Source organism: Lepus europaeus, chromosome X (assembly GCF_033115175.1).
Source record: "Lepus europaeus isolate LE1 chromosome X, mLepTim1.pri, whole genome shotgun sequence".
Classification (NCBI taxonomy): Eukaryota; Metazoa; Chordata; class Mammalia; order Lagomorpha; family Leporidae; genus Lepus; species Lepus europaeus.
In genome coordinates this window covers 31,784,559-31,810,686 of record NC_084850.1, presented here as the reverse complement: position 1 = coordinate 31,810,686, position 26,128 = coordinate 31,784,559, and the positions used below count along the sequence as shown (strand labels likewise).

Sequence of the window (26,128 nt, the reverse complement as noted above, 5' to 3'; positions counted from 1 at the left end):
GGAGCTTCCTCTCAATCTCCTACATGCGCACAGGAGCCCAAGGACCAGGGCCATCTTCTGCTGCTTTCCCAGGCCATAGCAGGGAGCTGGATTGGAAGTGGAGTAGCCAGATCTCAAACTGGTGCCCATATGGGATGCCAGCACTGCAGGCTGCAGTTCTACTTGCTATGCTACAGTGCTGGCCCTATCTCTCTCTCTTTTAAAAATGGTTGATTGATTCAATTGGAAGTCAAAATAAGAGAGGATAGAGAGAGGTGGGTGGGGGGAGGGAGAGATCTTCCATCTTTTGGTTCACACCCCAAATGCCTGAGCTGGTCTACGAGGAAGCCAGGACCCAAGAATTCCATTTGGGTATCACACATGGGTTGCAGGGCCCCAGGTATTTGGGCCACCCTCTGCTGCCTTCCCATGCACAATAGCAGGAAGCTGGACCAGAAGTGGAGAAGCCTGGACTCAAACCGGAACTCTGATATTGGACGTGGGTATAGCAAGAGGCAGCTTAACTTGCTGTGCAACAATGCTGCCCCCACAACCTTTCTTTATCTAACTCACCAGTAGTTACACCTTCCTGACATTTGCATTTTTTGTTATTGTCTGTTGTCTTCACTACAGTGCATGAAGAAAAGGCTAGGACAGCACCTATCCCTTAATTAAGGAATGAGCCAAGCAAACATTGTAATGTTCATAAATCTCAAGAATTAAGTGATATAATTTTTCCCAATATAAATTTTAAGTAAGAGGAATTGTAAAAATTGCACAAATGGGATTTCTTGATGATTTCTTACTTGCATTCATGTTTAATACAAACATTTTATATTTTAGATTGTAGAAAAAAATCTTCTAATGTCAAAGGCTAAAACTGCTTGCATATAGTTAAGCTGTTTTTGTTGTCCACATAAGCTTTGTGTTTTTCCTGCAAGTCATCAATAGTCTCCTGTGTGTGTCAATTTTAGCAGTTCTCCATGCAATTAGTCCCATCTCTGTGTTATTGCTGAAAACTTCCAGGTCAGTCTCACTTCTATAATTGTTTAATGATTTTATCTTATTTGCTAGAGTACTTCCTGTCTGACATCAATTTCAGTTACCTGTCTGCCCCATCAAAGCAGTTGACTTTGAGAACCCTGCCTTGATGAACTCCAGGCTTCCTTAGAAACTGGATATTCTGTGCCACAGAACTTACTGCAATTTGAATTATTTTAATTTTTTATGTGCTTGATGTGTTGACTGCCTCTGCCGTTAGAAAGTTAACCCTGTAAGAGAACTATGTATTTTTTATTTACTACTGTCTGCACAGTTCCTGATAGAATGGGAAATATCTCAAGAAATATTTGTTGATTGAATGAGCAAATACGTATCCTCATCGCTCCTTTGAAAAATGAATCGATACCAGAATATTACATTAAAAATGGCAGATTGAGGGAATGGTTACACCAATTACTCTTATCTGATCATTGCACATTGTATGCATCTGAAATGTCATTCTGTATCCATAAATATGTACAATTATTATGTGTCATTTTAAAACAAAAATATATTTTAAAAAGAGTGGCAGATTATTAAGCTTCTATGTTACTCTGGGAAAATATTATAATAAAATATATATAAAAACTATAAATAGTACCATTATATGAAGTATGATTATCCTTAATTCTCGGTCTTTATTCAAGATCAGCAGCTTCTGCAGTAATGACCATCTTCCTGTAAACTCCCCTTTACCTCAATCTTGAGCTAATAATTTATTTTACCATTCACAGTATTTCAAATGGTATAAATTCCCAGCTCAACTAAGTGCGAAAAAGCATGTTTTATTAAATAAGTTATGAAAGTAATTATGGCTAATCAGGAGCAAGAATCAAGCTTTTATTACTGAGTGGGGTATAGTAAAGGAGGAGAAGGCTTGAGTAAGTAAAGAGTTTGCCAAGAATCCCACACTCAAGGCACTTGTAATATCTCAATTTGTTTCAGGGCACATCTCTGGTTTTCTCATGAGATGCATACCTAAGTGAGCCAGTTATCAACAGTCTTCCCACTGACTTCTCGATATTGTTCCTTATTTTCTAATTTTTTGATACTAAATTTTGATTACCTAGTGCATGGAAGTTAGAGATAATTATTGATGCTTACACAAAGTTATAAATGATGTCAATTATTGGTAGGCTGTGACAGTGGTGGAATGTCTTATAAGCTTAAAAAACGAGTAATTACTTTGCTTCTGTTATATAATCACTTCATCTTTTATGAATTTTATTCCTATGCTATTTAGAGGACGGTAATGTTACCTTTAGGCTGGCTCTACATTTGGGAATTGTCTTATTTTAGGTCCTAATATCATCTCTGTGTTCTAGGCAACCAAAATGAGTTTTTCATTTGTAAATGTGAGAAGAGCATTTGCCCTCCAAAATCACTACAACAGCAGCAAATAATTACTACAACTAAGCCACTCAGTCATTCAGTTTTTACCTCCTCTGTGCTAGATCTTGGGCTAGGTTTATGTCATAAGGTGGGATGGTAGGATGTTAGATAAAAGATGGTCCCAAATTCTTTGACACTTCTCTCATCAAAATGCAGGATCTATGTCCCTCCCCTTCAGTGTGGACAGACTCTTTACTACTTCAACTAACAGTGCATGACACAAGTGACATTGTTACAATTTCTAGATTCAGGTCTTAAGAAACTAGCATCTTCCATTTCCTATCTCTTGGAATACTCACTCTTGGATTCTTGAGCCAGTATATAAGAGCTCAGAAAAACTCAAGGCTGGCTACCATGCCAATAACAAATTCAAATAGCCAAAAAGAGGGGATACATGAAAAGAGAAAGATCCCCAGGTGCTATCTAGCTGTTCTAATTCCCAGGTATTCATCCTATCTGAGGCCCCAAACATCCTGGAGTAGAGATGAGTCATCTTGGCCATTGCCTGTCTGAACTTCTGACCCACAGAATAACGAGATACAATAAAAATAAATTATCTTAATCCACCACATGGAATAGTTTGCTACACAGTGGTCAACACTCAGAACAAGGAGAAAACAAATCAGACTTGGAGCTCTTCCTCATGGGACTGAAGATTTAGGAATGAGAACAATTCAGAGGTAGCCTTGCATGCTGCAGGGTAAACCAAAAAGCCAAAATGCAGCAATTCCCTACAATGGTAGAACTAGAAGAAATCTATCTTGTTTAATCTCTTCATTTGTAAGTCCGTTAACAGTGACGTTATATGCTTAGTACTGTACTAATTTTGGTCCCAATTCTATATCTTTCCAATTAAAGAAGTTTCACCATAAGTGGGCAGATGAGGCCCCGATAACTGAATTCAGCAACACTGCTGTGAATTGCTTGATCTTTGAACTGTTCTTAAGATTTACTCTGTTAATTGTTAAATCAACAACAGGAGTCACTGTGCACTTGCTCTCCATGTAGGACCTCTGTCCTTAATGTGTTGTACTATGAGAATTAACAGCAAAACTAGTCTTCAAATAGTACTTTATACTTTCTGTGTCTTTGTGGGTGCAAAGTGTTGAAATCTTTACTTAGTATAGAGTTGATCTTATATATATAAAGATAATTAAAAATGAATCTTAATGAAGAATGGGATGGGACAGGGAGTAGGAGATGGGATGGTTTTCGGGTGAGAGGGTGGTTATGGGGGGAAGAACCACTATAATCCAAAAGTTGTACTTTTGAAATATATATTTATTAAATAAATGTTTTCTATAAAAATAAATAAATCTTAAAAAAAGACTCTCAATGAGAAACATGATCAAATGCCTGTCAATATATACATTAGTCTCATAAAAACTAGATTCTTCTTTTAACTATGGCAGGACCTTAGTTATATGATATCATGATTAAAGGAAGGTAAGATACCATAGCTTAAGACCTACTACCCCAAAGGAGTTTGTCTATAGTGTGAGGCAGAGTTTACCCAAAGTTATTGTTGAAGTATGCACAGGTACTCCAGTGAATTAAGCATGGAAATACTCTTTCCTTAATGTGATTTCTATGTCAATGTCACTCCTTTTGCTTTTTTTAAACCAACATAGTAAAGGTTCAAAATTAAATAAAAATAATAACATCAGATATTTAAAGTCTGATCTCAGGGAAAGAGATCAGAATTTTTTTAAAAGACAAATACTTGAGATCTTTCCAAGCAAAGTTATAGAAACCACAAAATCAAATGCCAGCATGGCCAGACATGACATTGGAAGGGAGGGAAGTAATCCATTTGTAAGGGTAAATAGTGAGTGGTGAGTTAGTGAGGCATGTCATGTCCTGTCCAGAGGGGCGGCTGGCCCTCAGCTCCAAAGCACCTATGTTATGCCTTTGAGTCAGGGTTGCTAAGCTTTGCACATTTTCCTGAGAAGGGAGATATTTGGATTTTGATTTTAGATCTTTTAATTTCTAAATGTCAAGCCAAACAAAATACATCTGCAGGCTGATTTTTAAGCAACCTCTGATATAGACACTTGACATGGATTGATGCAGGGATCAGCCTCTCATGGTTACAAAACAGACAAAGGAGTTGGGCCAGACCTTGCTGTCAGCAGTTGCACTAACCCTGGTAGGATTTTGTTTCTTAAATGTACTTCTCCATTAGTGATGGCAAGTGAAATGTCTGGCTTTGCAAATTACTGCTGTCATTTAGTTTAATGTACTCTTGTTTTTACATATTTATAAAAACCTTTTACATTATTAATAGTGATTAAATGCTTAGACACTGAAGATCAATAATGCTTCTGTTCACCTATTTACATTATTAAAAAGTAATAAGTCATACTGGGCACGTAAAATATGTGGTTTACTTTGTAGTGCTGTTTGGAGTAGCTTGAAGGAAAGGAAAAAAATCTTGGGCTACAAGAGTAAAATTGTGTTTAGACACAAATGGTGACTGAATTAAGTTTGCTAGAGACTTCACTATGGACAGGTTGTATGTTCATACTGACATTGCAGCATCATGGGGCACAGAACGTCCACATTCCATTGTGCTCTCACATGCCATACAGCAAACTCAGAACAAGAAAGACTAGTCTCCCTTGAATACACTATGATGGATGGTTACTTAACCTTCCGTGTCCCTCTAACACCTGTATGCCACTATCATTGGCTCCAAAGGCTCCAGATGGTGGCAGTGCTCAGCAGCAAGTCAGCTGTGTTGATCGCATATTGCCAATAGGCAATGGCAATGTTTTCTTCACCTGCCTACGCAGCTGTATCTCAATTATGCAACAAATAAAAAGGAAAATGATTCACCTGATTATGGCACATAAGTGTCCTAGATTTGTCTAAGGGGAACAATCCCATTGTCAGGCATGTGAAGGGGTCACAAATCTTTTCAGGGTCACTAGTCCAGTTTTCTAAGTAGCCAAAGTACCTCAGCATAGAAGTTTAGAGACCGAGCTCTCAGCACTAGCCTACTTGGGTTCAAATCCTGACTCTGACACTCATTCATTGTGACCTTGGGCAAGTCATTTGGCTGATATCTTAGTTTTTGTTTTCCCACTTGAAAAATGGAGATAGTAGTAATGCCTACTATATGGGGTTTTATGAGGACTAAATGAGATACCATATGTAAAAGCTCAGTACTTACAAGACCTGACACATAATAGGTGCTCAGCACCAATTTTCATGTAGCAAAATATCCCCTTTTATGAATAATTCAACTGTCTTACTCTTCTACAAAGAAGTTCATTAGCACTGAACTGAAGTTTGTAAATGATGTCATTGAAATGTAACCAATTAAACTGGATTTGAACAATCACTTGGTTTCTAAGTTTCTTATGTTGACCCTGCTGCTATATATCTAGTGTAACTCTGGTCCACATTAGCAGGCTTATTTAAGGACAACTTGAAATGTGGCCATTGTGGTGTAATGGAATGCTTACAGAAGTTGCTACAATGCAAACTTGTTGGCTGTCTGATTTGGGGCAGTGTATTTAATCTCTTTCAATCTCAGTCTCCTCTTATGAAGTTCACCCAATAGGAGGTTATTTCAAAGCTTTATGGAGGAAGAAAAGACAAGTTGATTTCAGCACAAAAAATGTTAAGATCCATGCATTTTTTCATAATACATATTTTCCATGAACTTTTTTGAGGACTCCTTGTATGTATCAATTTCAAATATTTTTGCACCAAAACAAACATCTTTTAACTCCATCCTCCTATGAAGTTTTGGAAGTGCCATTATATAAATACCTACTTCACAGGGATTCTATGAGGATAAAATGAAATAATGTAAGTAATTTTTGTAACCTAAAAAGCACTATATAAATGTAAGAGACTGTAACTATTATTACTTATATATACTGTGATTAGTGTTGGACTAATTTTGCTCAAAGATACCCAGAGTAAAAAATACATGTGTTGCTTTTTTTAGATCTCTTTCCTTGGAAAAGACATATGCCTTTTCTGCCAGAATGGATGTATCTATAATAGCTGGGACCCCCTGGATGAAGGAGACCCATCACTTTGAATTTAAACGTGCCTTGCAGAGCCAAATGATAACTTGGAGCATTTTATAAAAGAATGAAGAAAACTCAATCAAACCAGGAGAAGGAGAAGGGCATTAACCACCACAAGTAATAAGTTTGTTCACTCTGTGAGCGGCTGGCAAGCGCTGCTGAAGCATGAAGCTGAACTGCAGGGGTTTACGTTTGTCCTGACTTTCCTAAGTTTATTGCTCAAACGCCCTGCTTTGGGTCATAATAACTTGTCTCCTGTTTCTCTCAGGTCCTGACTTTCTCCCCTTACTTGAACTCAGTGTGTCATTTAACATATCTCGGTGCTGTGGAGTTGGTTGGTATTTTTTTTTTTTCATTGTTTTTTCGACTGACTTTTCCCTAAGCGTGGAGAAAGCTACAGAGTTGATGACTTAACCTTATCTTCAATAGGAAAATGTATCTTAATTCCTCTGGTGGACAATAAGTCTCCACTAATTAAATAATTATACCTGCATCTGAAAGCTACCCCAGAATTGTTGTTGAGCTGAGAGAAACAATTCAAAATGGGGATGATTGAACCTGTTGGAAGAAGGTAATCTGAAGCCCTTGCTTGTCAGGCATTGCCATTTGGGTTTTGGGTTCCGTCAGAAACCTGAAAGGTCAGAAGTGTACAATAATAAAATATAACCAACAACTTCCAAGTTTTAACAGTTGTAGCATACACCTGAAAGAAAGGGAGGTGAGTGTTTGAAATTTCTATGCATCTTTTCTTTACATTTTCTACTGTGTATAGGTCAACAATGAGTTATGATTTTCTTAGATCGCCATTGATTTTTACTTTTAATGGAAAGTGTTTATTGGTGGGGAAACCCGACAGACTGGAGGGAAGGGGTAAAGAAGGAAAAGAGGGAGAAAGAGAGTGTAAGAGAGAGATCAAGAGGGAGAGAGAGAGATCAAGAGACATACAGAGAAAGAGATTGAGAGAGAGCCACATGTTCAGGAACAGGTCCTGTTAAATCTTTGCTGGGGGGGCAAGCAGGGAAGTAGCAGCAGTCCCTTTAGAATGGGCGTGGAGCTGACACTGGTGGTAGGGTCATGTGGTCACCTGAAATTGCCACTGATTTTTAAAATTCTTTAACAGATTTTGTTTATTTATTTGAGAGGTAGAGTTAGAGAGAGGAGGAGACAGAGAGAAAAGTCTTCCAATCCACTGGTTCACTCCCCAAATGTCCGCAATGGCTGGAGCTGCGCCAATCCAAAGCTAGGAGCCAGGAGCTTCTTATGAGTCTCCCACTTGGGTGCAGGGGCCCAAGCACTTGGGCCATCTTCCACTGCTTTCTCAGGCCATAGCAGAGAGCTGGATCGGAAGACCAGCAGCCGGGACATGAACCAGCACACATATGGGATGCCAGCACTACAGGTAGAGTCTTAGCCTACTGCACTACAGTGCCAATCCCTATTTTTCCCCCACTGATATTTAATATAAAGTTTTGACCAAGTTATTCTTGGGGACTGGTAATGCCCACCAGCCTGCAACTAAGTGAATAGGATGTAGACGGGAACTACTGGAAAAGTGTTTTCCATTTTTAAAAATTCCTTGTTTAGAGGCTGGCAGTGTGGGGTAGCAGGTTAAGCCACTATCTACAGTACTGGCATCCCTTATGGGTGCTGGTTTGAGTCCCAACTGATCCACTTCTGATCCAGCTCTATGCTAATGTGCCTGGGAAAGCAGAAGATGGACCAAGTGCTCTGGGGCCCCTGCACCCAAGTGGGAGATCTGGATGAAGCTCCTGGCTCCTGACTTTAGCCTGGCTTAGCCCTGGCCATGTAGCCATTTGGGGAGTGAACCAATGGATGGAAGATCTCATTCTCGGTCTCTCCCTCTCTATATATAATTCTGACTTTCACATAAGTAAATACATAACTCTTCAACAAAATTCCTTGTTTTTATTAGTGTAGGAAGCTTGTGAAATATCAACTTGTGGAATGAACAGAAGAGGACATTTTTGAGACAGGAAATGTTGACTTTAGTGACTTCCCTACATTTAGTGCTAATTAGTAAAATATATCATTGCTGAAGATGAAGCAGAAAATGCCAATGAGTAAACATATGCTATTAATACTTCAAATAAGTAAGTTGATTTAAAAACATTTCTTTGCCCAATAGTTTGGGCTTGGCCTCAGATCTTTAGTGACAATTCATGCATCTGAACTTTCCCAGAAGACAGATTTTCACAAGTCTAGAATTTCAGATAAGGATGTCAAATTCATACAACTCTTTCATATGGTAGCACTTTTCATTATAGAATAAGATTTAAAATTTAGCTTTTGAAAATCAAATGTTTTTCAAGGAATCATTCCAGAAGCTACATAACAAATTTGTGCCTTATACTTCCCTCTTATTTTTTCATTCAATGATTCATATATACACGAACACACACACACACACAGTTTTTATAATAAACTCTAGAAAAGAGATTTTTCCCTTAACTGAAGCGTAAGAATTTAGACATTCCAGAGACATCCTAAAAAAGAAATCAGTATGGATTGCGTGAAATCAGTATGGATCATGTGAAATAGGAAGTAATAACAATCTTTCAAGGTTAAGGAAAATCATGGCCACTGTTCATTAAAGGGCCAAAATAAACAGAACGTACCTGCTGTCAAATGAGATCTCTGGAGGAATGACATGAGTACTGTCCTTGCCAATGAGGAATTTGATTCTATCATAGAAGAGTCTTGCAGTGTGCTGAGAGAGGAGGGGCTGGCTTTGCTGAATGAGGTCAAGAGGATCTGGTGAGCCCTGGCAGAGAGGACTGGCATAGCAGTTGCTTTGTTGACAACAATCAGGATCCACACAGTCAGTCAAACCATCTGGGGAAAAAAAAATCCAAGACGAACATTGATATTTAGCTATAAGAGAAACAACATAATTTCAAATGTGCATAAATGGAGAAAAATCTAAAATACAGCCAAAGGTAACCCATCATATTTTGAGCTTGGAATGTGTTAAATTCTCATATTTTTCATAAATTATCACTTACTCTGAATTTATATGGCACCTCAGAGAAATTTAAACTATTTTGTTCATAACTCTTTTCTTTTCTGAATTCTCCAGCATTTATCAGCTAGGGAATATAGTTTCTATGGTGATAGTTTAGCTTTTGAATAAAATTTTCCATTAGGTATCACTCTTTAGAAGTTTCCTTCTTCCTCAGTGAACCCGTTTCTCCAAATAGCAACTATGTCTTGTGATTCTTTTGACTTCCTCATACCTTGTACATCCATGAGCACAAAACAAGTACTTGCTAACCTGAATTTGTTTGTATTTTTTAAAAAAATTCTCTAAATATTGCTGTCTACTGGTACTTCTCAAATTAGAGGCTGGGATTCTTATGGTGACAATTTATCCAGGGTACTGATCTTCATATATATGTTCAATTGCCTGGGAAGTTTAGCAATGTATAATTTTGAGATTGACTTAGTGAACTGGAATTTCTACAGAGCCCAGACTTACTCTGGGTGATTATGGGTGATTCTGAAGCACACCAAAGTTGCAGGACCACTTTTTCAGAAATTTGTTGTAGGAAGTGGAGTTTATTTATGCAGTTAACAGCACCCTCTTTTGCGTTTGTTTATATGAGAGAGAGAGAGATATGAGAGGGGTGAGAGGGGTGAGAGGGGTAAGGGGGTGAGAGGGAGGGAGGGAAGGAGGGAGGGAGGGAGGGATTCCCATCTACTTGTTTACTTCCCAAATGCATGCACTTGCTGGGGCTGGGCCAGGGTCAAAGCTGGAGCCTAGAATTCCATTTAGATTTGCCACTTGTGCGTTAGGGATCCAACTACTTGAGCTATCACCGCTGCGTACTAGAGCTTGCATTGACAGGAAGTGGAAATCAGGAGCTGGAGCTGGGAATGAAACTCAGGTACTCTAATGTGGGACGGGGACTTCCTAACTGGTGCCTCAACCACTAGGCCAAATGCTTGCCCTGAAAAGCATTTTTAGTGTAATTACTACTAAACCCTGAGATATATGAATATGATGAGTCACGCTTTCTCATTTTGTGGGCCTTCATCATTTGCTCTAGACTCCTGAATCTACTGTTGAAGAAAAAAGTTCACATGAAGGCTTCATTCTTTGTTATAGGAATGATGTGGGGCAAGTAGTTGTTACATGAGGAAAGGAAGCTACTGAGAATCTAATAGGTGCAAACACTGTGTGAGGTGCTTGGGGAGGTGAGGAGATAAAAAGATGCTTTTTTTCTGTTTTTAGGAGCTTGGAACTTGGAAGGAGAAATAGATGTGTAACAGCTAACTCTTGCCCTAGTGGAAATGTATGCAGTGCTCTAAGACATGCAAAAGAAGGGGTTGGAGTGATTACTGAGTTTATGGACACTTCACTCTACACCCACTAAGCAAAAAATTAAAGTTCTTTCCAAGCTCCTTAAAGCAGGCAAGTAGTTCAAACTCAGTTCTTTAACAAAGGTGAATACAAAGATGTTAATCATCTTGGCTTGCAGCAGCATAGGGAGGTTCAGATGGATCACTGGCTCCTTAAGGCTTCTGATGAAAGATACTGGCACTGGTTTCCTGCAGCTCCATTGCTTGCTCTCTCACCCTCACTTGGCTGCTTCTGTTGAGCTGGGTGGGGATGTACCACAGCTGGGGGCAATGAAAGCCAGGAACACCAAGAGAGTAGGCTTTTGGAGCAGCAGCCCTAGGGCACCCAGGAAATATTTTTCCCCACATGTGGTCCTTTCAAATTCCCTGTACCATAGACACTACTTTGATTTAAAATGCAGTTTGCTTCTTTCTTGCTTTCCCTGTTTGTAGAGTGTATTTTTGCCACTGATTTCTATTTCTCTGTATACATACTTCATTTTTACTGATGACAAACTTTGAAGTGTGGATTTGTCCCCCCTTTTCCTTTCATTCCGCAAATTATATTAACAGGTTTTCATAATTTGAGATGCCACTACCACCTCTCCCTCCAATATGTTGTTCTCAGCCTCATATTAGCACATTATCTCTTTAGTCTGTTAATTAAACATCTGGATGCACTGGAAAGCTGGTAAAAATATCAGGCTGATTAAAAGAGTTCTCTGATGTCTGGGATTGGTGCATAATACGCCAAGCAATTAAAACTGCTTTGCAGATGGGCAGTCACCTTTATCTTACATTTTTTTATTGAATAGTGAGTTTGTTATTATTGAGATAACATATGTGGAAGTACCTAGTGTCGTGCCTGACAAATATTAACCAATGTAGTAGTAATAATTGTGAGCATTCATGGGCTTCAATCTGTTAACCACACAATTTCAACTTGTTTTGAAAAGAAATAAATTTAAAATAAATGTGAATCCCAAAATGATCTTCAAACTTATATTCTAAACTACACATTGAACTAGTTCAAAATTGAGACATTCTCATCTGGTTATGCATTCCAAGCTAATGTTTCATATTTAATAATTGTCTATTTTACAGAGCTGGCCCTGTAAAGCCTCTGCTTTCTGAGAGAACAGCAAGACTTCTGATAAATCCAGCAAGCTTGCAGGTGGGCAAATCAGTAAAGAGTGTGCAACCTCCAAATTATAATTCATAGATAAACCCAGTGCATGGGCAAAGATCTACTTACCAATGATCACATTAGATAACACCCCATACAGTATGTCTAGATTGTTACAAAGAAGTGCAAATGACAGTCACATTGGATATGTGTAAATTTTTTTTTTTTTTGTGGAGGGGGCTATTAATGGTTCTTTTATTGTTCCAATTGGATGCTGTGGCGGCACCCTACTATCAGCCAAGCTCATGGTGTCAGATAGAGATATATCAAATGTTACCCATTTTTACTTTTAGGGACTGTTCGTTTTAAGGGAATAAAAATAAAAGGCAGCTGAAAAGAGAGATATTACATTGTCTTGAAGAACTAAACATGGCATATATTGATCCTAGTTTTGCAAATAAATTTGGAACTATGCCACTTGGCTCAATTGGTACTGAAGAGAGTTAAAAACTGGTTTCTTTGCTGTGTGACAAATTCATCATTATTCAACTTTTATTTACTAGATGCATGCTCTTTGTTGTTAAAAGAGGGAATGGACAAGGGAATATGAGTGATACAAAGGAAACACATGTTTTCTTAATACTGAAAATGGTTAGGTCCAGTCATAGAGTGGTGAGCTCAGTTACAGTGTTTGGATTTTCCACCTTCCACTCGCATCTGGAAGCACTTGGCAATTCAGATGAAGCTTTAATAAATGAGTTGCATGGAAAGGAGTGGGGAGATATGATCAGAAGAGAATAATTAGGAGTATGCTTTCTGATGCCAGGTTTTTTGACCACAACCAAATCTCACAAGTAAATGTGCAGAGAGTGGCCCCTAAATAAGGTAAATGTTATCAATTCCTTGCTCTTTCTCTTTCATTTTCCTATTTATTAAGCACTGCAGCATGCCGGTCACATTCAAAACATGAGGCTCATTGATCCATGAACTTACATGTGTTAATAACTCACCCATGGTGCTGTTTTCCAGATCTAGAAACACTACATTATAAAAGAGGTTTGCAAATAGCTATTGGTGGTAATGAATGGTGACTTGTTATGAAGAATGATTCCTGGAAGATCATTCTTTTTTTAGGCAATTAACTTACTGATTTTACCAATGAATATGAAAATGGACAACTGGAAGATTTTGTACAAGAGAAGCTTGGACAAACATGTGACAAATGTTTAAAATATCAGAGGGAAAAAAGACCATTTTGATTAAACACTGTGCATCTTTTAACCTCCTGGATAATCTTTCCACAATATCAGAGACTACCTTCCTTCTTCTGTAACTAGAGTGAATAAAACAGAGCCTTTGATGACTAAATATCATAAAATTCCCAATGTTCTGTATTATCTGGCCCCTGCTCTTTATATACGAATCTCTCCTTGACTCGTTTTGTTCTAGCTACAATGACTTGCTTTTCAGTTCCTAGAAGAGCTTAGCACATTTCTACCTTAGGACATTTATATATGTTATTTCCTCTGTCTAGAACATTCTTCCTCTGACTCATATGAGACTTCCCTTACTGCCAAAACTAGGTTAGGCTTCTCATACACATTTAAAGTATCCTAAAATTTCTATGTGTGCTCCACAATTGTAAATGACTAGCTATTCATATGGAGTCTTCTTTAATATTTAACTTCCTTGCTACACCATTAGCTGCATGAAGGCAGAAACTTATCTTGTTTATCATTTTCTCCTCAGTTCTTACCATAATAATTGGCAAGAAGTAATGAATGGATGGCAAACTGGGCATCCAAAGTGGAATATTTGGCTGAAAACTAAATAGTTGAGTTAAAAAATCTGGTTCAGCACCATACAATAAATCTTGGTACTCTGCCATCCAATATGGTAGCTACTAGTTTCATATGGCTATTAAGCACTTGAGATATAACTAGTACAACTTTGAAATTGAATTTTTCTCTATTTATTTCAGGAAAGGAGGGAGTGAGAGATAGAGAATGAGAACGAATATGCTAGTTCATTCCCCAGATTGCACAATGGCCTGGCCAAAGCAATCTAGGTCTACCTCATGAGTAACAGGAAACCAATTATTAGGCCATTATCTGGGGTTTCCAGGATCTGTATTGGCAGGAAGCTGGACTGGCACTTGAACTCAGGTGCTCAGATATGAGCTGCAGGCACCTTAATGGCTTAACTGCAAGGATAAATGGCCGCTGAGAGAAACAGAATTTTTAGTGTTATTTAAGTGCTCATATGTGACTAGTGGTCACCATACCAGTAAGTGCATATTTTGATATCCCCAAATATTTTCATAAAATTCATTGCAAAATACATATTATAAAAAACCTATGCATGAATTTCAAAATTTTTTGAAGCAAAGTAAACATTTTTAATCCCATTTCCATGAACTTTTTGAAATGCCCTCATAAATACATAAACAATCTATAAATTTAGTCAAACATAAATATGTTTTGAATTTTTACTCAAATTGTTGTTTTTCCCCCATTATGGTTTCCTCTTTTGCTTTTATGTCTGAGAAGTTCTTCCTCTTTTAAGATCTGTCACTTATATTCTAATTCTGTTTGAGTTTTCTATCATCTTTAACCCGTTAATCCATCCAGAGTGCTTTTTTTGTGGTGTTTTTATTTATCTTATTCTCTTGGTAAATGGTATGAATTGAAAATCTATGTGTTTTTCGATTTTTTCAGTTGGGCCCAAACTGGAAAAACCAAAGTCCAGGATTTACTGGAAATTTTAGAGACCAGATTGTGTTTTTTGAATAGTTGTCCCAGTATCTTTTATTTCATAATGTTTCTTTTCTCCATTGATTTTGATACTATAATTATAATATATTAAATTCTTATTTGTATTTGAGTGTGTTCAAAGGTTTTTATTTGTCTCTTCTTACATCACTACTACTTTGTTTTAATTACTATAGGTTTGAAGTATTCCTTAATGCCTGATAGTTTTAGCTTCTCTTCTTTATCCTTTGTTTTAGCTATTTTGACTCAGTATAACATTTACACTTTTTTCAAATTTATTTTTTAAGGAATACATATTTCACAAGCACAACTTTAGGAATATAGTTATTCTTCCCACCATACCAGCCCTCCCACCCACACTCCCACTCCTCCTCCCTCTCCCCTTGCTAGTCCCATTCTCCATTAAGATTCATTTTTAATTAACTTTGTACACAGAAGACCAACTCTATACTAAGCAAAGATTTCAACAATTTACACACACACAGACACACACGCATGCACACACACAAAACTGATAACTGGTTTTACAGTTAACTCTCAATACAACTCATTGAGGACAGAGGTCCTGCATGGGGAATTAATGCACAGTAACTCTTGTTAACTTAACAATTAACACTCTTATGTATGACATTAGTGGTCACCCAAGACTCTTGAAATGAGCTGCCTAGGCTATGGAAGCCTTTTGAGTTCACACACTCTATCAGTATTTGGACAAAACCATAAGCAAATTGGAAGTTCTCTCCTCTCTTCAGAGAAAAGTACCTCCTTCTTTGATAGCCACTTCTTTCCACTGGGGTCTCACAGAGATCCTCCATGTAGAACATTTTTTTTTTGCCAGTTTCTTGGCTTTCCATGCCTGAAATGCTCTCACAGGCCTTTCAGTCAGACCAGGAAGCCATATGGGCTGATTCTGAGTTCAAAGTGTTACTTAAAGCGATTGTCATTCTATGAGTCTGCTGTGTGGACTGCTTCCCATGTTGGACATTCTCTCCTTTTTAAACATTCTTATCATGCCAATTCATATCTGCATGTAATCTATGGTGATCACGTTTTCTTTTTAACATTGAAGTTTTTTTTAAAAGATTTACTTGTTTATTTGAAAGGCAGAGTTATACAGAGAGAGAGAGAGAGACGAAGAGACGGAGATCTGCTTCTGCTGTTTCACACCCCAGATGGCCACAATAGCAAGGGCTGGGCTGGGCCAAAGCCAGGAGCCAGGAGCCAGGAGCCAGGAGCTTCATTCGGGCCTCTCACAGGGGTGTAGGGGCCCAAGTAACTAGGCCATCTTCTGTTTCCTGAACACATTAGCAGGGAACTAGATCGGAGATGGATCAGCAGGGACATGAACCAGCATCCAAATGGGATGCTGGAATTGCAGGAGGTGACATTATCTGATATGCTACAATGCTAGCCCCAATCATATTCCTAAATCCCAAATTAGGATGCATTATTAACAAGTGAAAATGTGGTGCTCCAAGCGTAGTGTTGTGCACGTGGTAGGTACTTGTTAACTAAAGAATAAATTATAGGCTTGATTAATTTATAGTAATTAGGTCTTATATATACAACCCATAGGATAACTTTCTGTCATGTTAAGAAAGAAAATCCAAAAATTATTTGTTCTCTGTCCTGTTTTTGCTATTCAAGGAGTTCTTAGGTAGTTTCTACACCAGCTGTGTCACCCACATACTCAGTGCAGGCCAATTAGTTACTAAGAGTCACAATGCATTGAATCAGAAGGTAAATAAAGTCAAAGCTGCAGGAATACTAATGAATATTCAAAGCTTATTAGAATGAAAAAAAACTTCCACCATTCTTTAAGTATCAGCCATAATACGGAGTAATCAGATAAGAGCTACTTGAGACAACTACTTGAAAGTGATTTTTTTTTGATTAGAAAGATTTCTTCAGAATTACATTTTAAAAATTAGGACCACTTTTTTTTTTCAAAAAGGTTCAGTTGGTGCTTTATGATTTAATTTAAACACATACTCACATATATACACATGCACAAACAAGTACACTGACAGCAATTATTAGTCATATTCAGATAAATGAATCCAGCCATTCTAGATAGCTAGAAGCCAAGACCACCAATGAAGGGCATTTTATGCATTCTTAGGGGATAATATTTAAACAGTATAAAATGGAATTATTGGTCTAAAATCCTAGTCATGGGGCTTTCGGGGGTTATTCAATCCATCTTTCCATCTCAAAGTAGAACTGAATCTATATTTATTATCAATATTGTATCATCTTAATCCTACTAAAGGAAAAAATGGTAATTGGAATTCTCAAGGAGACTTCCCTTGTGCTCCTTAAAGAGGCACCATAAAAAAACCACTGAACTCATATCAAGGTCTTTGATTTTTAATTTGCATATAGATACACAATTTTCAAGGAATATTTAGAGGTCAATACACATTCAGTAAAATCTTCTATACCTCCTATGCCTACATATAGACATTGAGAATTGATAATACATTCATTCATTAATATTTAATCAATCCACTCATTAATCATTTTTGGCTGCCTTGAGGTGAACTTAAGGCCATAAAAATGCTTGATAATTAAATATTCAATTATTTTTGTTACTTTACTAAGGCAGAAAACTTATTTGGCCTCAATATTAACTAAAACAGAAATTATAATTGAATAAGCTGTTAATGTATTTTCTGAGTATAATCTTTTAATTAACACATAAACTGAAAAAAAATCTTATTACTACACAAAATTCTCTTTGCAATGAAACTGACCACTAGGTTTATACTCTGGATTTATCATTTGCATGCTGTATGATCTTTAATAACTTACCTTACTTAACTCCTTTATATCTGTTCCCTAATTTGTCAATATCATTTCCTACATCATGGGGATTAAATAAAAGAATTCACAAGAATTCACATCAAGGGCTCAGCACAATACCTGGCAAATAGTAAACCCTGACTACAGAATATGCTTTGATCTAAGTTGTAAGTGTGTGTGTGTGTGTGTGTTGGGGAGCATGTTTATTACCTTTTAACAAGTTCACTGTGATGATTTCATTTAATACTTATAATCACACAATCAGACAGCAAATATATCAGCATCATTGTAGATATAAGGGAATTTTGGGGCATAGAATTATCAAGAAACTTATCCCAAATCATATAGCCAGTAAGTAAGAGTCAGAGCTAGTATTTGAATCCAGAAAGTCTATCTTCAAAGCTCTGTGTTCTTATTCACAAAGTTGCTTTCATTTAATTTTCATAAAGTCCTATAACTTTCTAAGGTTAAATACTAGCTGGAAAAAGGAAGAAACTCATATCCAATTTGGTACTTAAATTATGACTGTTACCTTATATATTTAAGTAATCTTCATGTTTGGATTCAAGCGACATGGCCTGCCATTCTCTAAGAAATATAGAAATCTGAGGAGTCAAATTTAATAACTGACTTTACCTTAAGCTAATATACTGGAATTAGTAAAAACTTTCTGGGTAATTTTATGTTTCCTTGAGTAGAAAGTATAGGGAAAGTGAGGATTTGTTTGTTTGTTTTAGGATATCTTAGAGGGGGTGGCTTGGGTTATTTTGAGGTCTGATTGTTACCCTGAGTCCTTGAAGCCACATGTGACTTTTTTAAAAAAGACTTATTTATCTATTTATTGATTTGGCAGGCAGAGTGACAGAGAGAAAGACAGATAGACACACACACACATACACACATAGATCCTCTATCCACTGATTCATTCTTCAAATGGCCACAAGAGCCAGATCTGGGCCAGACTGCAGCCAGGAGCCAGGAACTCCATCTAGGTCTGGGGAATAAAGCACTTGGGCCATCTTCTGCTGCCTTCCCAGACACATTAGGAGGGAACTGGATGGGCAGAGCAGCCAGGACTTGAATAGTCACTCCGATATGGGATACAAGCACCACAAAGCAGAGGCTTAACTCACTGTACCACAATGCTGGTACTTGCACATGTGCCTTTTTAAAACATCAAGTGCAGCTCTTGAATTAAATACAAAAAAAATTTCTACCTTGAATTGTCTTGACGCTGTGTCCTTTGAAAGATGTAGTGTTAATGGAGGCCCTCACCCCTCCTGCTTCCTGCCTGATAAATTTTCCACAATCTCCCAGGTGCAGCCCAGTATCTGCATCTCAAACACCCTGCTCCCTTCCTCAGGTCTGATAACATTTGCATCCATAAAGTCCTTTGTTTCAGACCTTCAAGAGAAGTTTTTCTATTTACATCCAAAAAGCCCTTTGTTCCAAGAGGAGCAGAGGTGGGGAAGCAAGACCCATCTCCTTAAAACCCCCAGCCTCAACTGGACTGCGCGCTCAGCTCTCTGCATCTTTGCTGAGCCGCCCCCCTGGCCTGGCCAGGTGTACTCTCCACTCACCCATGCAGCCCCGCTCTCCCCCAGTCTGAGCAACTGGGCACTCTCTCTCAGGTCCTGTCTGGAGAGGTGCCCATCCATTTTTACAGACGTCCCTACCCTAATAAACTTTGCTACTTTTACCTCCCACTAAAAAAATAAATAAATAAATAAAAATAAAAAATAAAAGGTAGAGACACAAGAGGGAGCTCTACATAAGAATAAAGAAAAACATTTCACACTATGTGTAGTACAAACTACACTAGCATCTGACAGCTTGAATAGTGGTATGTTAATTTAATTTAGTGTGATAAATGCCATGGGTATGGGAGGCAACATGGTGAAGTAGTTAAAAAACAGACTCTGAAGTCACGCATCCCTGAACTGGAACCATGGCTCTATTACTCTCTAGATGTATGACTATAGGTAAGTCACCTGCCACCCCTTCCCTGAGCATTAGTTTTCCTATCTACAAATAGGGAACGCAATTGTACCTATACTCCAAAGTGTTATAGTGAGATTTAAATGTGATATGATGCATAAAAAGAATTTTGAGTATTATCTAACCACAGCAAATATTCAATAAAATACAGCTTTTATTGAGGTTTAAAAATAGTATGACCCTATATACAATATCATTTTTACTGGTGATTCCTAATTATCACGCGTGGCACAGATTGGTCACCACTGTGTTGAGGCAGGGCTATTCCTTTCGTACATAAACATGTTATAAGTGACTTACCTCCATCATTGTCCAAGTTATCGCCACAAAGCATTTCCATGACGACATTGCAGCCTGTCCCACTCCAACCCACCTGACACACACAGTGCCAACCATTTTGATCCAGGGTGCATCGCCCATTTCCAAAGCAGAGCCCTGGGCAGCCATCTGAAAAGACCGCAGAGAGAAACAATCACTAACAATCACAAAGACATCGGAGTGGTATTGACCAACAATGACACGTTTGCCTATAGAGCAGTATCTCATCACCCATTCAGACGCTGTGTTGAATACATGGAAGAAAACTTGCTTGCTTGCCTGCATATCCTTCCTAGGGAACTTGTTATCAGTTTGTAGTGCTTTTCCTAAGAGAGCCAATTAAGCATTATTAATGCTAACCCCAATTCCCAACCTCTGGTTTAGATAGGAAGAAAACTATGGTGGGGAGAAGACATGCTTTCTTTTTCCTTGAAAAATGTACTTCCTCATTTCAATCAAAACTGGATGGAAGATTCTGGATCCAGTCATGGTCAGTAAGTTGGGACAAGTCAGAAGTTTCTATGAAGAGAAATTTTGCCCGGCTCCTTCAAGCTTATGCTGATTTTCTCTTGTGATGTATTGCTTCAGGACTTAAAGTATGTTGGTACATAGTTCAGAACACACCCTGAAGTATTTGCTCATATGGTGCCTTAGAAATGTGCTGTAGTTGTTTTGCATCTATTCAGCTCTTCAGAACTGCTATTGAATTGACGGCTAAGGATTGAAATTTTTTACTTCTCTGGTATCTCTGTCAGAAGTTAGCATATTATGCCAGTAACAAAAATATTAAATCCTCAACAAATGTTTATGAAATTAATGCATATCAGAACTCTATAGAGAATGACTGGAAAAATAAAATCAATAGTGAAGTTCACCATTTAAATGACTTTAATCCATTGATAAAACACCAACACTGACAATGGTCCCTCATTATACTTCTAGTTTCTCAAGGATGCCCTGTCATTTCACCAATAGTTTAGAGTTAGGCTCTATCACATGGTAACTTGTGCATGTGCAAAGTACTTGGTGGGATGATGAAAGGATACAGCAGCAATAGCATATATCATCTAGATCTTTTCCTAGTAGAAATATAAGACCAGGCTCGAATTTTATTGAGGATAGACCAATAAATACTCTTTTCACTTTATGTTTTTGAAAGAAAATTCAGTAAGTAGAGGAGTAAAAAATTAGTTTCACAAAATCTGTAGAAGTAACCCAGTGTATCTTCCAAATAATTTTTCAAGCAACTATCAATAGACTAGAAAAAGAAAAAAAAGTTGAAATGACAGATGACTATTAAAAATATGAAAAGTTTTGTGTCTATGATATGCTCAAGACGGGAAATGATGAACATTTGTAGGTTTTAGAAGGGATAATGTGTGGTTCCATTCTAATGGTATACAATGGGTAAGGAGAAATTAGGGACGATTTGGGATATAATCAACTTCTGAAGCTAAATGAAAGGCAACGGGATATCTGTAGGAAGCCCTTGTTGTCTCTGGCAGAGGCAGATAAATGCCTGGAGGGCAGATAATTTTTTCCACTTTGTAAGGACTTAAGACTCCTTGTCTATGAGAGGTCTTTAAAAATTTCATGGAAAATGTTGCACTTACAGAACTATACATGGATTTCAAATTTTTCACACCAAAATAAACTTATCTTTAATTCATTTTTTTTCCATGAAAGTTTTGAAGTGCACTCATATATTGGTATGTTAAAGAAAAGATTCCGCTGTCTTCCTAAACTGAATTTATTTGGTAATTATCTGTTTGTGTTACAACCTCCCCCCACCCATGCACAGATACAGACACACACACACATAAGTCATGGAAAACTAGTTTTCAAAGTGCTTATCAGTTCATTCTCTACTGTGACAAAAAGTGATTCTTAAATGTCAGGGAAACAAATTACCTTTTGGTCTGACTATGATAGCATGAAGCTGACTGTACTATGCTTAAATAGATTGGCAAAATATAAAGGAAAAAAAAAGAAACAAAAACTCCTAAAGAAAAAAAAAAAGCCAAACTCCCCAAAATACCACCCCTCCTTTCCCACAGACATATTTTCTGTTTAAAATATATTTCTGTTCTAAAGCTAGTGAGAAAAATCTTACCTCGGACTGCATCTAAGTAGTGAGCTAAAAGGGGAAGAAAAGAGTGATTGAATGAGTTTCTGGGAGACCAAAGCTATACAACATGTACTAATGGTTTACCATCTGTTGCCTGGGAGGAGAACAGCAAACTGTGAACTGCTGAAATGCCTGCAGCTCAAAAGTTGGTACACTGGCTTGTGTAGTTTATGAATAATATTTTCTGTGGGAAAGATATTAATGACTTTTCTGCAAGAAACTCTATTAGGCTGCCTTAAAAAGTGTCATATTTCATTAAAAGTATAAGAACTGCATTTTTACCTTTCAGTAATAACTCCTGTGAAACAGCACTCGCTTCAACTTCTTATAAGTAATATCTTCAGAAGGGAGTTCTGGAGTAACCACCTTTGGTGATTGTCACAATATTTAAATCCTCTTATGTGAAGGCAATAAACTTACTGCAGTGCAGGAATGCAATTACTTAAGCTGCATCTGAATCTTACTCCTCACCACCTTTTTAATGAATCTTAAATATTTTTCACAGTCACAGGACAAGACTTACTGTACCTCTAGTAGAGTAGTAATGGGCTTTATTAAGATTATATGTTATATATATATATTATATATATTATACATTACTTTGGCAGGTTCCAGCCATTATAACAAAATACTTTCACCTAAAAATGAAAGCTAAAAGTGCAGTGTACTTGGGTGGGGGGGAGTCCACAAACAATGGATTGTGTATGTAGAGGCTCACTTTTCTTTGCATGAATTTTCTGTGCAATCACAGAATGCCACAAGAGTACTCCGTGACCCACTTTCCTTAGCTGAACAATGGGAATCTTACTTGTCTCTGCGTATATGCTTGAAACCTTTGTGGCAGCTATGTGTACATGTCTTCTATTGTTTTTTTTTTTTTAAGAAAAAGAAAAAAACCTTTATAAATAGAACTCTTTATTATCATTTGTGTCCTTTCTACTCTGAAGACCCCATGATAGTTTAGTTATCACACAGGCTTTCCCATGCCCACAGATTGTTCTCCTAGGTAATGTCCTGGAAATGTGTGAAATTAGTGACAAGTGGTGAGATAGGATGGATGCTTCAATACAAACTCTCTGCACTACGAGATAAACAATTCAACACAGATGTTCCACTTGCTGATAGGTCAGGAGTGCCTTCCCCATATACATTAAAGACAGCCTCTAATGATATTGAATGGCCCCTGTTAAAACAGTCCCATTTAATGAAATTGCCTCTAAGTGCTTTCAACCAAAACAACCTATACTTTTCAAAAGGAAAAATGGTCAGTGAATGTTACCTTCACAGCCAAAGCACTTCTCTTATTAACTAATGACACATTATTCCAATGTATCATCTTTCAATTAAGTAACTCAAAGCACTTGAAAGTAAAAAACAAGGAACACTGAAGTAATGAGAAAGGGAACCACACAAAATACAGGTAGGATACAGTCAACAAAAGAAGAAACCTTAAAGATCACAAAACTTTCAAACTTATAGCCAACCTTCCTCTTCCTCCTCTACTCCAAACTCAAATTCTACTAAACACTTGGCAAATGACTCCCTCTACTTCTCTTATTTCTTCCAGTAATCCAATTTATTTGGTAAAAGTAAGGTGGTACTTACCAATTGTACAGTGGTCGCCCTCCCATCCAGGGCTGCACTCACATTTTCCATCTTTGCACTGACCGTGCTCAGCACAATGAGAATGACAGGAGCGTTCCTCACATGTTGGTCCTACCCAGCCTTCCTCACACTGGCAAATTCCCCTTGAGCAGACCCCATGGCTGCCACACTCCATGGTACAGAGCTCTGTGGAAAAATCAAAGAAAATGTGTTAACATATTATGTTAAACCAGCATTCATCCTTTACGTTGATCCCAGCTTCTAGTCTATATTAATATTTTAAACAAAATAATTATAAACATTTCATAAAACAAAATGTCACATCTGAGTAAACAGATAAGGAACTCTGTAAAAAAGGGGGAAGAGTAGTTAAATCCCTGAATATAAAATAAACTGTAAGTGAAATTGATTTTGAAAAGTCTATAGCATTATAATGACATTCAAGGCTCAGAAATAAAATGGATGTCAAACTAATGCCAAGGGAGTTTTACAAAAACTACAGTTACATCACAGATAATGTTGTAGGGATTTTATGATACTTCAAGAAATCACTGGGGAAAAAAAAATCGAGTAAAATAGTACCCTAAATTCATTCAAGAAGACAAGTTTAATAATCAGGCACATAATAACTTTGTAATAAAAATCACAATATACAAATATAAAGCTGCTAATGATGACAATCAAGTAGTTTCTCTGATCATACTATCAATAATTGCATTTATTTTAAGCATTTTATATGACTTCTGGTTGAGTAAACATAGTCTTATTTTGAAATGCTATTCATTTAGCCAATATAATGATGAGGTATCCTGGCTCTGCTGATGTTCTCTTTTCTGTTCCCTTGACTTTTTGATGAGATGTGTTGAACCCTAATGAAGTCATGACCACTGAGAAGCCAACATCTTTCTTGATCAGATGCCTTTGCTAGAATAGGAGAAGCGGCATAAAGGCACATTGAAAGAATGCAATAGGTCAGGGCATAATTGGCCATATATCCTTAAAGGAAATAGGGAGTGATCTGGAAGCCTATTTCATAGTCTCAAATTCTGAGACTGGTTTTATATGTTAACATGTACTAAGGTATTATTAATATATTCCATCAGAAACCAGATTATTTTTCAGTAAGTAGTAATATTTTTCTGATAAAACCATGGTTATGGATTTTATTATAATCTGGATCAATTTGTTTACCAATTTATTCACAAACATTCTTTGAAGGCTGAGGTCTGATGGAAAGAATAGTGGATTTAAAAAAAAATATTTGAGAGAGAAAGACAAAACATTCTCTTTCACTGGTTCACTTTCCAAGTGCCTGAAACAATTAAATCCAGTTCTCCCATGTGGGTGGCAAGGACTCAAGTTCTTGAACCATCCCTGCTGCCCCTCAAGATCTACATTAGCAGGAAGTTAGAGTCAGGTGCTGGAGCCAAAGTTCAGACCCATACACTCTGATATGGGACACAGATATGGTAATTGGCATCTTAATTATTACACTAAATACTGTCCCTAGAGTAATGGATTTTAAATGAAGATATCTACATTCCTGATTTCTCTGCTTAGTAGCTCTGTACCCTTTGGCAACTTTCTTTTATTTATTTATTTATTTATTGACAGGCAGAGTGGACAGTAGAGGGAGACAGAGAGAAAGGTCTTCCTTTTTGCCGTTGGTTCACCCTCCAATGGCCGCTGTGGTAGGCGCACTGCGGCCGGCGCACCGCGCTGTTCTGATGGCAGGAGCCAGGTGCTTATCCTGGTCTCCCATGGGGTGCAGGGCCCAAGCACTTGGGCCATCCTGCACTGCACTCCCTGGCCACAGCAGAGAGCTGGCCTGGAAGAGGGGCAACCGGGACAGAATCTGGCGCCCCGACCGGGACTAGAACCCAGTGTGCCGGCGCCACAAGGCGGAGGATTAGCCTGTTGAGCCATGGCGCCGGCCCTCTTTGGCAACTTTCTAATATGCTCTCCTAATCCATGCTTATGTAAGTACACAATAGTAGTAATAATATTTACATCTCACAGAGCCATTGAACAGGTTTGAGATATGTCGTAGAGGTAATATCAATAGGACTTCCTCAAGATTGGATATGAGGGAAGGGAAAAATAAGTGTTTTGTTTAGAAAAGTGGATAATGCTGCTATTAATAGAATTGGAAAGGTCAAAAGAACAATAAGAGTGGAAGATCAAATCTTAAGATGAATGTTAAGAGACTACAGAGCCAAGTGAAGCTGTCGATTAAGCAGTGAGATATATGATTCTGACAGGCTAGGTGTGGAGATATAAAATTAACAGTCATCTTAGCATATAGGTGCTATATAAAGACATAGAACTGGTTAATAGCCTTAAAAAGAAAGAATAGAGCTCCAGGAATAAGTTCTGAAATATTCAGTTGCTAAAGGCCAAAATGGCCACTATAACCATATTTAACTATTGTCAATTAAAAATCAAATTACAAATAAAATCAGGCAGAAAAAGAGGAACTACAAAGGTGACTGGGAGGGAGAGGGCAGTGAGTGATAGGAAGAAATGCAGGAGATCCTGATGTAACTGGAATACAGAGGGC

General features: G+C 37.6%; 1 protein-coding gene across 1 annotated transcript in view; it reads right to left on the bottom strand.

The window, feature by feature from the left end:
• TENM1 (teneurin transmembrane protein 1) overlaps positions 1-26,128 on the bottom strand; it is an 893,298-nt gene that overhangs the window by 168,568 nt on the left and 698,602 nt on the right. Inside the window, exons 14-17 of the mRNA XM_062183627.1 lie at positions 23,569-23,754; positions 21,949-21,972; positions 19,818-19,964; positions 9,095-9,311 (exon numbers count right to left, since the gene is read on the bottom strand). Of these exons, the coding sequence (XP_062039611.1) occupies positions 9,095-9,311; positions 19,818-19,964; positions 21,949-21,972; positions 23,569-23,754 (574 nt within the window). The remainder of the gene's footprint in view (positions 1-9,094; positions 9,312-19,817; positions 19,965-21,948; positions 21,973-23,568; positions 23,755-26,128) is intronic.